Genomic DNA, 12881 nt, shown 5'->3' with positions numbered 1-12881 from the left:
GCCTCCCCAGACAGGCAGGATCCCACACTCTCCTGAGAGCCTAGCCCCACCCCCAGGTTCCAGGAAGTAAGGGGAGCCTGACTGAGACTTGGGCCCATCTCCCTTCGCAGCTTTCAGTCTTGATTTTCAGCTTTTCCAAGAGAAAACTCCCACCTCTTCCAGCACTCAGATTTCATCAAACTTGGCATCTTAAAAGCCTGTTTTGTTTTCTAATCTGAGCTGTTTGGGGCCTGTCGGCAGCCGTGCCCGCCCCCCCGCTCCCCACTCTCAACCCAGGGCTTCCCTGGCACCTCACACAGCCCTACTCACCCTGGCCGGTGAGGTCTCCCTACCACGCACACCAAGCTGGCTGGGGGGAGGGGCATTCCCTGGGCATACACCCTACCCACACTCAGGGTCCGGGCCCTGGCCCATGCTAGACTCTCCTCTTGGAGCTCCCCATCTCCATCCCACTTCAGGAAATTCCTCTGGTCCATTTACCCCCCTCCGTCAGGTTCGGGCCCGGTCACTCCAGACCAGTGACAGCCTCCCACTCACTCCTCAGGCCCCTGCAGCCCAGCTGTCACCCTCACTGCTTCCTGCCTGCATGCTCCCCAAGGTCAACCATGGCTCCATGGAGATAAACCAAAAGGACACTTCTCAGCATCATCTTGCCTGACCTCTGGACAGCACCCCACCCTGCTGACCACTCCCTCCTCCTTCATGTCCTCTTTTCTCACTGACTTCCATGGTCTCACGCGTTCCCCTCCCACCTCCCAGGCCCCTCTTCAACAGCTTCCTCTGCCAGCTCCCCTCCCAATAGGAAGAGTTAGCTTCTGGGGCTCCATCCAGGCCCCCTTCTTCCTCTCTTGGCTCTCGTTCTCTGAGATTTGCCATTTCTTGGCCTTCAAAACTCCATCTCCAGATGTCCCTTGGACTGCCAGGCGGATCTAAACAAGGCCTCCTTGACGCCTCCCCTGGATGCCTCCCATGCCTGGTGCAACAGGTTCCCAACAGGACTCATCAACCTGCCCCTTCAAACCTGGTCGTCCTACCATACCCGCATCGTGGCCAACAGCACCACCATCTACCTGGCCGCAGAGGCAGTAACCAGAGGCTCCACCGCCCCCATCCCACAGGTAGCCAGGCAGGCCACCCCGCCTTCTGAACTGCTTGTAACCCAGTGTCCCTTCCTCTCCTACCCACCACTTGGGTTTGGCCCATGGCCACCTGTTGTCTGGGCTGCAGGGCTGCCCCAACCTCTCACTGGTCTCCTTCCACCTGCCTCTGTGCTCTCAGGGACCTTTCTGATGCGTACAGTTGATCATGTCATTCCCCTGATTAAAATCCTCTCTCCTCTGGCAACCAGAGAGATAGGGCACCTCACCAAGGATGGAGGAGGTGCACGCACAGAGTCATTTAAAGTTTTTTGTTTCTCCTTTTTCTAATCCTCACCCAAGGACATGCCTCTATTGATTTTAGAGAGAGAGGAAGGAAGAGGAACAAAGAGAGAGAGAGAAACATGGATGTCAGAAATACTGATCGGCTGCCTACTGCATGTTCCCTGACTGGAAATCAGACCTGAGACCTTCGGGTGTATGGGATGATGCTCCAACCACCTGAGCCGCACTGGCCAGGGCACACACACAGGGTCATTTAAAACCTCCACCTTGGCTACCTGCTCCAAGGCTTTGTAAGTCCTTGTGACTAGAGGTGTAGAAGGGATAGAAACATCAATGAGAGAGAATCATTAACGAGCTGCCTCCTGCACGCCCCCTACTGGGTATCGATCCTGCAACCTGGGCATGTGCCCTGACCAGGAATTGAACCCTGACCTCCTGGTTCATAACTTGATGTTCAACCACTGAGCCTACCGGCTGGGCTCCCCTTGGGCATTTTGAAGGCAGATCAGAACTAGAAAAAATGAGGGATACTAGGTATCAGGAAACCCAGAGTGTGAACTTCAAAGGCCTACTGGAAGTGCCCTCCTACCCGACATCTTTCCCACCCACAGGCCTGGGGCACAGAACTCTCCGGGAAATGGACGCCGAGTCTCAGATCTGCATTGTCTCAGATGCTGCTGTGGTCATGATGGGGACAGAGTGGTCAGACCAACCACTCTGTCCTGAGTTCATCTCTGTCCCAACAGCTCCAAGCAAGGATCCTGTGGGGTCCCAGAGACAATGGGCCCAGACTGCTTGCTTCATAAGCCCTTTGCTGTACACACAGCCTATAAGGTGCGGACCTTGTATTTGCACCCCACCCCACATACACAATACATACAACACACACACACACACTGCATGATGTACACCACCTGCTATACACACCACACTCTCACAGTCTGATGCGCATACATTGCATGATGGCAGGCTCTGTGCTCCTCACACCACCTGCTGTATACACCATACCCCGCACATGCCTGATGCACACACACACACACACACACACACACACACAGTCTGCTGCACATCCCCTGCTATACATACCACCTGTAAGGCACACACCTGCTATACACACTGCACCACACACTTTACACACATACTGCCTTACACATGGCACACAGGGCCCCCACACCACACAGAGGGTACACAATCATCTGCTGTATCCATGACCATAAGGCTAACGCTGCCACCTGCACCCAGAGCCCTCAGAGCCAGACCCTCAGGACAAAGTCAGAAACAGCTCATCTGTGCCCTCAGCCTTTCCCCCGCCACTTCTCCCTCCTTCTTGACCCTTCCAGAACCTACTCCAGTCACCAGGGCCCTGCCACACCTCTGTGTCTGGCCTCCGGGGCTTTCCTGGCCACTGTCCTGCCTGGCCTGGACCCCACTGGCCCGGATGAATCTGTGACCTCCTAACTGAGCTCCAAGACTCTCCCTCCCCCCACCTCCTGGAGGGAAAGGCCAAGCAGCAAGGCCTGCCTCCCTTCCCCCTCTGCTCCCCCTCCCTCGAGAGAGAAAATGTCAGATTCCCTGTCTCAGTGGTGGCAGCGGGCGGGTTGGAGGGGGAGTGATTCAGCTGCCTCAAGAGTGCGGAGTGAGAAGAGCTTTTCCTGCCATTACCCAGCGAGGGAGAGGCTAGCTCGCTAATGGCTTCAATTACCACTCAGACAGGAACGCTGGGCGGCGGGCTCTGCACTCCTCACAGCCCAGGACGGGCTCGCCCCCAGCCAACTTGTGCTGCTGAGCAGCCGCCTGGGCATCACAGGGGAGTGGGGACTCTGCCGGGGAGCTGGGTGCAAAGGCCGTGATCAGGGCGCTCCGAGAAGCACCAGTGGAACAGAGTGGGAGGGAAGCTGGGCCAGATGCGGAGCAAGGCGGGCAGGGGGCACGGGGCAAACTTGAAGGCACGAGCTCCCTGTTAGAGGGGCACCAACCCCTCACCAGAGCCAGGTCTCCCTGGGCAACCCTGAGCCACTCCCTTCAAGAGCCCAGCTTGTGGTGATTGGCTCCAGCCCAAAGCGCCAGTCATTCCTACACATACCAGGCTTTCGGGCTTTCGGGCTTTCCTGGCCGGCACAGGAGGCCAGGAGGGCCAGGGCGGGGCGAGTGGCGGGGCAGTCATAGTCTGGGCTGCCTTCCTCTGGCCCCACCCCCTGGCACCTTTGAGGCCTCCCAATCCACTCCTCTCTGCCAAGCCTAGAGCTGGTCAAGGTTACACAGACCAACACGGTAAGTCAGCATTTTGTCTTCCGGGTGCTGTGTTTCAGGAGCAGGAGGGGCTCATGAAGGCTCACAGGGACCTGCCTCACTCTCCAACATCATCAGACACCTCTCCTACTCCAGAAGCACACACATACCCCAGACCCTGCTAAAGAAACCCTGACCAAGAAGGCCCCCCTGGGACGGAGACCCTCTGCAAGTCTGAATCCCCCTCACCTCAGGCTCTGAAAGATCCTTTTCCTCCTCCTCCTCCTCCTCCTCAATCCTTTAAAAGTTAAAGCTGCCCAGGGGAGTGGTGAGGGCAGGAGAGTGCCCACAGAGGACCTGTGGGGAGAGTCAGGCCAGAGCTGGGGCAAAGGGGGCACTTCTCTTTCCACACTAACAAGGAGGCCCTTTCCCCAATATGAGAGCCTGAGACGATGCCCTCGGGGCAGGAACCAGAGTTTGGCCCTTCGGCCAGGCTGATGGCTCCCTGCTGGAGCAGACACCAACAGAAGGGAGGGCAGTGTTGGAATACTTGGCCTCAGGCCATGAGTGGGGAACCTGAGATCAGGGGTGGCCAGGTCAGAACACTGAGCAATCAGTGATCCTGGCCCAGGGCCTGTCCTCTGGGCCCCCGCCCCACAGGCATGTACCACCCACGGGAGTAAAAGGTAGGAGCTGCACCACCAGATAAAGCCAGGCAGCACGGAAGCCAGGCACCGCCAGCTCGGCTGCCTGGGCCCCAGGATGTGCAGCTTCTAGCCCAACATTCCAGCAGCTACCGTTCATGTGGAATCCTGTGAAATGCTTAACTACATCATATGTGACCCTCCCAACCAGCTTGGATGCTAGGTAGGGTATCTCTATTTACAGGTGGAGCAAGTGAGGCTCAGAGGTATAGTTACTTGCCCAAGGTCACGAGGTGAGAGAGGTCAGAGCCCCTGCTCTTAACCACTGTCTTCCACTGCCCCTTGAAGGGGGAGGCCCAGCCCTGCCTCACAGGAGGAACACAGACCAAAGGAATTACTGAATGGATGCGTGTGTGAACCCATAAAGCCATAGCGTGAAAATGGCCAATGTGAAAAGATGCTCAACTAACTGCTCTTGTAATCAAAGAAATGCAAATTAAATTGAGATGCCATTTTTTGCGTATTAACTTGGCAAAGATTTTTTTTTTTAAATGATAATTCCCACTGCTGGTAAGAATGTGCAGAAAAGAGGCCCCTTATGACCTGCTTGGTGGGAGTGTAAACTGACACAATCTTCTGGAAATATTGAAAACCTTAGAAACGAATGTGCCATTTTGATCCAGCAATTCCAGTTCCATGAATGTAGAATAAGGAAATAATCAGGAAGGGGAACACATCTTATCTGCAAGGACGTGTACCGCACCTTATTTGTAAAAGCAAAAACCTGGGAACACCATGTGTGTCCAACAATAAGGGAATGGCTAAATAAATGAGGGTACTTCCATGTGACACTTACCCACAGCCATTAAAAATAATGATGCAGAAGAATACTTAATGAAGAGGAAGATGTTCATGATAGGTTTCTTTATAAGGCAGTCTGCAAATCATTGGGCAGAATGCGATCCCATTTTTGTTATATAGATATTGCACGCACAGAGAACGGACTATGAGGAACTAACCAAATGTTAATAGCAGAGGTAAGGTAACAGGTGATTTTTATTTTTTCCTATGCACTATTTTATACTTATCAAGTATTCAATAGTGAACAGATAATGTCATTGTAATTTTTTTTTTTTAAAAAAGCAACAATCAATACTATATTTTGAAAATACATGCAGACACATTCAAACTGATGAATCCATTGTGGCTGGGGGCTGATCATGGCTTCCTATGTCCCCAGGAAAGTGATAAATTGTTCTTCCCCTCTTCTCTCTGTGCCCTCCAGCTCCACACACCATCGAAGAAACTCCATTCTCTCCTGCCTCTGGGCCTGGGCACATGCTGATGCTGTTCTTCCTGCCAACCCACCCCAACTCCCACTTACCCTCAGGATTCAGCTTAGACAGCAGCTCCCTCTCCCCTGTGCTCCCCCAGCCCCCTGGGCTGCCCCACAGCACTTACTGGAGATTGAAGTTTATGGGCCTGGTCAGAAGACCCTCTGAATACAAGGCAGTATTAGGGAATGTTTGTGAATGAATGGAGGAGCCATCAAGGCCGAGAAGACACTAAAATCCAAGCACGGCCCCAATCCCCATCTAGGGCCCTTGCAACAGGAACACAGCTCTCTGAAGCCCACGGGAAAATCTGATCCACTGCGAAGAGCCATGTAACCCAAGCGATACACAGCTGTAGCCCACACTTCAAGTCAGACCCTAGACCCCCCCCCAGATAAATGCCCCATCTCAGCAGAACACAAAGACACTAGGCACACAGCCTCAGCACAAGCCAAACAATCGGGGCCAGATCCAGCGGCCGTCCCTGTCCACTGCTCAACCACAGAATGTCCAGTTCTCCTTCCTCCCAAACACACAGGGCAGGGACAGGGCTGGCTGGCTGGTTCTTCCCAGACATCCGTCTACCCACCCACCATGCCATGTCCGTCCATGGCCCCCAAACACACAGGGCAGGGACAGGGCTGGCTGGCTGGCTGGCTCTTCCCAGACATCCATCTACCCCCCCACCATGCCATGTCCGTCCATGGCACTTACCTTCCAGCACTGAGAGCTTGGCACTCGTGTTGATCTCTCCCAGACTGTTGGTGGCCGTGCACTCATAGATGGCTTCATCTCGCTGCACCCGTAACGGCTGGATCCGCAGCACGGACCCTGCCCCATCATCAAACTCAATTACCTGTCAGAGGACAGACACTGGGTCACAACTTGCTCTGGGCCAGCCATCCTCCTGCCTCCAAAAGGCCCCGGAGAGAGAGATCGAGGGAAGCAGATGTGGGACCAGACGCTGCAGTAGGCAGACCCCGAGCCCTATCTGACACCTCCCACCCGAGGACGCACCTCAAAGCGCTGGGAGCTGACTTTCTTCCCTTTCTTCATCCATGTGATCCGCGGCTTGGGTTCCCCCGTGGCTTGGCACACGAAGGAGGCCACCCCTCCTGACAGCCCAGTCTGGTCCTCAGGGACCTTAACGAAGACAGGTTTGCCTGGAGAGAGGGAGACACCAAGTCAGCACAAGGCAGTCACTACAGACATGGCCAACACTAGGTGGCAGTCATGGGGATGGGGTCGTGGCAAAAAAGACCGACAGAAGAAATAACGGTAACACCTAACCCTTACACAGTGCTATGTGCCAGGCACACTTCAAACAGCTGTAGGCATATAAGGTGGACGCTATAATTACCGCTGCTTATAAAGAAAAATAAGGCACAGAGAGGTTAAGGGATTTGCCCAATGTGACACAGCAGGTTAGTGGTGGAGCTGAGATTTGAACTCAGGTATTCTGAGTCTGGAGTCCATGCTTTAACTACTACACATCTGTCTCCCATCCCCCCATCAATTCCAAGCTCCCGGACAAAGGCAAGCTGAGAGCTGCTAGGAACAGCCCCAGCATCTCCCCCAGATTTGTTTCTCCCACACTGCTTTCCACCTCAGTGATGGTTACCTTCATCTACCCCAAGGCTCAAGCGAGAAACCATGACTCCTCCTCTCCTCCGGCCCCCACATACCAGCACTCCCAAAGGTCTAGACATTCCACCTCCCAAGTGTCTCTGGACGTTTTCCCAGGTGAATGCTTTCCTGTAAATCTGCCCCCTCACCCTGCCCCCACGGATAGGATTATTGCCTTCTGACAGCCTGGATGTCTCCCCAAAGTGTCCACAGGGAAGCGGGGAGGCAGAGAGAGGAGGGGGTCCAGCCCCTGTACTGCCAGGCCCACATCACCAGGAGCCCACCTGGAGCACCAGTCCCTGTGAACCCCACCACCCAGGATCACAGGACCAGAGAAACCCAGCCTTCACTAAGACATAGCAACACCTCGTTAATCCTGACAGAGGATCCATTTCCTATTAATCAGGCCAATGAACAGCTCCGGGAAGGCTAATACCGTGGGAAATGACCTTTCAGTCCACCTGCTCAGTGTGGGTGCATCCAGGCTTGGCCGGGTCCCTGGCACCGAAACGTGTGTGTGCAATGACGACAGTACTTCGCTAAGCACGCACTCTGCACCAGGTACTTTATCTCATCTAGTCCTTCGTCGTTATTACCACCAATTACAGACTCAGAAAGGTCAAGTCACTTGTCCAAGGTCACACAGCCAATGAGTGGCACATCCGAGACTGGAATTCAAGCCTGTTTGATTCCAAAGCACCAGGCACAAAACAGTGCTCATGGTATTGGTGGAGGCCTCATCAAGAGCTGGGTCAGTGGCGTGGTGGGTGCCCAAGCCAGACCAAAGAAGGCCGAGGAGGGAGTGTGAGGTGAAGAAGTGGAAAGAGGAGTTAAGTGACCAAATAAACAAGACGGGGAAGATAAAGAAAATATGGCACCTGGAGAGCCTGAGGGTTGGAGGAGATTTTTTACATTTTTTCTTTTCTAAGAAGTTAAAGACAATGTTTAAATGCTCATGGGAAGAAGCCAGCAGAGAGGAAGAGGGTGCCAATCCAGTGGAGAGAGGAGGGACAGCAGATGGGGCAGGTCCCCGAGGAGGGGAGGGTTCAGGGGGAGCACTGGGGTCAGGAGTGAAGCTGCAGAGAGAGTAAGGGGGGCTTAGCCTTGTGGGGAGCAGGGAGGAACCCATCTTACGGAGCGCCCCAGGGCCCAGTGGGCTCCAGAGGTTTTATGTAATTACTGAGCCAACCACGTTTTCTGAGCCTCCATGTTCTCATCTGCACAATGGTGCTGGTGACAGGGTCTGTGCAGATGAAATGTGATGCCTGTACACTGCTCCCACAGGCTCCGCACGCGGTGGGCCGTGCGTGAGGGCGGCCCTTAGCACTGTAAGTCTTAAAACAATCCCAGGAGGTAGGTTGTATTATCATCCCCATTTCTAAAACGGAGACTCGGGAGGTTAAATAAAGGACAAATCACAGAGTGATTTGGGGGTAGAGCCAGGGTTGGATCTGGAGTTCCGAATCCTCAAGTCAGGGACTCACCCGACTGCTCTCGAAGGAGCTGGAGGAGCCAGGCACAGCCTCGCGGGGGAAACACACAAGCCTGCTGGGGGCCAGAGTGCCATGGGGACAACACCAAGGTTCAGGAAGCCTGTCTGTCCCACCCTTCTCCCGGCGGTCCTCTGAAGGAGGCTAAGGACGCCCCCAGTCTGCAGTCGTCTGCTTGGCCTGTCTCTTTCAGATAGGTCCTCAGGACTCGTTCAGATGGGCGACAGGACTCTGTCCACCCAGGCTCCATGGGGGGGTGGGGGGTGGGGGCACCTCCTGTCCATCGCTACACACACTGTGCGCCCTTCCTCACACCTGAGGACCCCAGACCGTCCTCCTCTCCTCCTGCACTGCCACCACCTTGGCCCAGGCACCCTTTCCCCTAATTGGACCTTCCACCAACCTAACAGGCAGCGTTCCTGCCTCTGGTCTTGCCCCCTCCAGCCTGTTCCTCATTCAGCAGCCAGGGTGAACTTACAGCCTCTCTTCCCTGATCAAAACTTTCCAAAGGCCTCCCGCTGCTCTCAAAACAAAATCTAAGCTATCATGGCAGTCAGAGCCCTGACAGGCCTGACCCCAGAGCCCTGGCTTCCCATCCCCTGGGTAAGCAACGTCCCCTGCGGCCTCAGGGCCTTTGCATAGGCTGGTTCTCTTCCACAAACCTCTTTACCCACTAACGCCTATTTGCCTTTCTGAACTCAATTTAAAACTCATTTCCTCAGGAAATGTTCTTCGGTCCCCCTGTCATCGTCCCCACCTCCATGAGCTCAGTTCCTGGTTTAAAGATCTAGGGGTCATTCCACCTGCCTCTCATAGCACTGCTCCTGTGTGTGTGGTGTACGTGTGTAAGGTTATCACTTTTTCCACATTTTGGGGAGTATTTGAGTCATAGCTGCTTCCCCACCTAGGACAATAGCCCTGGGCAGGGCAGACACCATGCCTCCCTTGCCTCCTGTCCTGTTGCAGTGCCCGACCCAGTTCCTGGCACGCAGGGGTGCGGAACAAGTGAAGAGGCAACAGACAAGAGGAGGCCTGCGGAGGATGGAGTCTGCAGTCCCTCACACACCAGGGGGAAGCCCCCTCCACCAGGGAGGGAAGCCCGGGTAGAAACCCTCAAACCCTCCGAGGCTCCAGTCTCAACGAGTCTGCACAGAAACCCGAGCTGGAACCTGCTGAACCAGAATGGCCAGGCAGGTGTGCCTGGGGGCGGGGCAGGGCCTCAGCACCAAACAAAGAACCAGAAACTGGGGGAGTGGCTCTCAGACAGGTATGGGTCAGGAGAAAGCAAGAAGGGGAAAGGCCTTAGTACTGTGTGGAGGCTGGACTGGGCCCAAGGCCTGGGGCACGTAGGAGGCAGAACACCCCTTGGAGTCTGGAGTGGGGCCAGTGCCCCACCTGGCCACCCACCCACCCACCCACCAGAGTTTGGCAAGACTAGCAGTGCAGCCCAAGCCTCAGGCAGCCCAGGGGGCAGGTCCCTCCCCCCAGTCTGGCCCAGCTCTGGTTTTCCTCAACACCCCCAAGTGCCCCCACCTGAGGGCACCTCACACAGCACAGGAGCCAAACCAAACTCCAGCTCATCCTCGTCCCAAAGCCCTGCCAAGCCCTTGCCCCTTTTGTTCACCAGGCAGACCTGTGAGTAGGTAGCAGAAACCTGACAATGTCTCTCCCCAGCTCCAAACCCTGTGTCTATCTCCCCACCCCCTTCCCCACACTTGCTCCTGCTAACCTCCCTCTCCAGGCTCACCTATCTTGACTCTTTCAAAAAAAACAGCATCCACCATGGGCCACGCACTGTTCTGGAACACAGCTCAGCCCCCCACCCAGGCCTGCTCCGACAGGCCAGGCCCGTGGGCACCTCCTTGTCTTTGTGTGTGCCCTGCCCCTCTCGGGCGTCCCACCCCCCAAGCCTGTGGGAGCCTGTTCGCATCCAGAAACCCTTGGGCTGCTGAGACCACGCTAGGTGGGAGAGAGGAGGTGGGAGAGAGGAAACAGTGGGCTGGCCTAGTAGTGGGTGGGCACCCCGCCCCCCAGGGTCCGGCCCTGGGGACAGCCAAACTGGGCCACCTCCAAGGCTCCTCCACCGAGACTCACTGCTATTTTGTGCCTTCCCTGCGGAGTACCCATACACACTACACAAACAGCACACGGAAGCGGAGAGCAGACACGCTGTAGCGAGGGACTGCCAGGCAGGGGAGGGAGCTCCTGGAGAGGTGATTTCCCAAGGCCCCGAACCGCCTAAAGAGCTGGGGACTCATTAGTCCTGGCTCCGGTGACTGCCCCTGCCCCCCACCCAGGAAGCAGGCTCAAAGACAACCCTGGGTTCTTGGGGACACACAGGGAGCCCTAGGTCATGGTCTCCGATGGGGGAAGTACATACTACGTGCCAGGTGCCTTGAACAGGTGACCTCGGTTAACCTGTTCAGTGATTACCCTCATTGCGCAATAGGAAAACAGGCCCTGAGAGAGAAAACCGCCTGCTGGAAGTCCCACAGAGGGCAGAGTCTAGACGGGAGTCCAGGTCTTCGCTACCCGTAAGGACAGGGGGGAGGCACTGCACAGCTGCGTGCAGCACCCTGCATGCTCCAGCTCCACAGGCTCTGGGGGGCAGGGGGATGATATGACAGACACATCCTCAGCTACTCAGACCCTGGTCCCCACCCACCACCTACCCCTCCAGCCATCAGGCATCCGACTTTCGGCTCCTAAGATTCCAAGTAACTGAGCCATAACCAGGGTCCCTGCATCCCTGTCTATCCCACGAGGTCTGGGGACACAAGGGGCATGGTTCTCACTGTGGCTCTCCCATGAGCTGCATGGAGAAGCCTAGGCCCACCAGTGCTTCCTCCCCCAATCTCCTCTCATTATGTGATACCCCCATTAGCCAATGCCCACTCACCCTGCAGGGGCTCCCCCTCTTCCAGGAAGTCTCCCAACCCTCCTCCCAAGATCCTTAGGTCACTGCCTCTGTGCCCAGCCAGGTCACCGCACCCGCAGTAGTAACCCACTCTGCAGGTCCCGAAGGCAGGCCTGTGTGGATGCTTCCCGTCCGGCACCTGACCTGCATGGCAGATCAGCAGAAACCTCCTCCTGCTCAGGACCACCTCTGGCCCCACAGCCTCCCCTTGAGAAGCTGGGGGAACTGCCCAAGCCCCAGGTGCCTAGGTCTCCATTGGATCTGACGAGGCATTGATGCTGGGGCCCCTGGGCTACCTCTGGCAGCTGCTGCCCCACCTCCCTTCCCTCGGCTCCCCTCAGAGGCCAGGGCCCCCATTCATTTGTCTCGTTAAAAGTCCTATAGAAACACATTTGTCCGCTCCACGCTTCACTGCTCCGGTCGTCAATTCTCTGGGGTGCTTGCCCTACCTTTTGCAGCAGCCCTGCCCACGTTTGCGGCTGGCCCCTGGCTAGAAGTCTCCCAAGCCCAGCTCAAGCCTGGCCACAGCAGGGGGACAGATCCAAACGTGTGTGCAGTATAAGGCAGGCCTGGAAGACAGACCCTGCCTCCCCGGTCAGGTCACCACGGCCCAGCCCAGGCCCCGTTTCATGGTTCTCTGCCTGGGAGCAGAGCCCAATTCACCTATTTCAGGGTCTCTGGCTGGTTCCTACATTCAAGACCCTGACCTCTGGTTCTTAAGGGACCAGCGTGAAGGTTTTGTTGACTCTGCTCTAAAAACTGTTCTGCTCTGCACCAATTCCTACTGGGGGTCCAGGCCTAACCCACCCCTTCATTCACCAGGATCTGAGCTGGACATGGCCTGATCCCTCAGAGCTCACAGTCCAATAGGACAGGCAGACCCAAAGCAGAGAGTCACAATCATGCAATCTGAGGGGAGCACAGAGGACTAGCACATGGAGGAAGTGATGGCTCCAGGTGAGCAGGAACTGGTCAGGGAAGGGGATGGGGAGGAGTGTTCCAAGCAGAGGAAACAAGAGGAACAGAGGCCTGGGGAGAACTGAGCACTGAGCAAGGTCAGCATGGGGGGAGGAGGATGTGGGAGGGGAGGGTCCAGAGTGCAGGATAAGGTTGGCAGATGCCTGACAGTGCAGGGCCTAAAGAAGAGCTGAGACCCCTAGGCTTGATCCTGAGGCAACAGAGAGGCAAGTGAGGGGTTTTATTATTATTTTTAAATATATTTTATTGACTTCAGAGAGGAAGGGAGAGAGAGAGAGAAA

General features: G+C 55.8%; 1 protein-coding gene across 5 annotated transcripts in view; it reads right to left on the bottom strand.

The window, feature by feature from the left end:
• The window catches only part of PTPRF (protein tyrosine phosphatase, receptor type, F), an 80522-nt gene that overhangs the window by 53731 nt on the left and 13910 nt on the right, over positions 1-12881 (bottom strand). For all 5 annotated transcript variants that reach the window (XM_014540021.1, XM_005866604.2, XM_005866608.2 and 2 more), the window contains 2 exons: positions 6607-6752; positions 6304-6445 (listed from right to left, as the gene is read on the bottom strand). In XM_014540021.1, the coding sequence (XP_014395507.1) occupies positions 6304-6445; positions 6607-6752 (288 nt within the window). The remainder of the gene's footprint in view (positions 1-6303; positions 6446-6606; positions 6753-12881) is intronic.

Source organism: Myotis brandtii, unplaced genomic scaffold (assembly GCF_000412655.1).
Source record: "Myotis brandtii unplaced genomic scaffold, ASM41265v1 scaffold235, whole genome shotgun sequence".
Lineage (NCBI taxonomy): Eukaryota > Metazoa > Chordata > Mammalia > Chiroptera > Vespertilionidae > Myotis > Myotis brandtii.
Note: the sequence above shows the minus strand (reverse complement) of the source record. Positions and strands in the feature narration are given on the sequence as shown.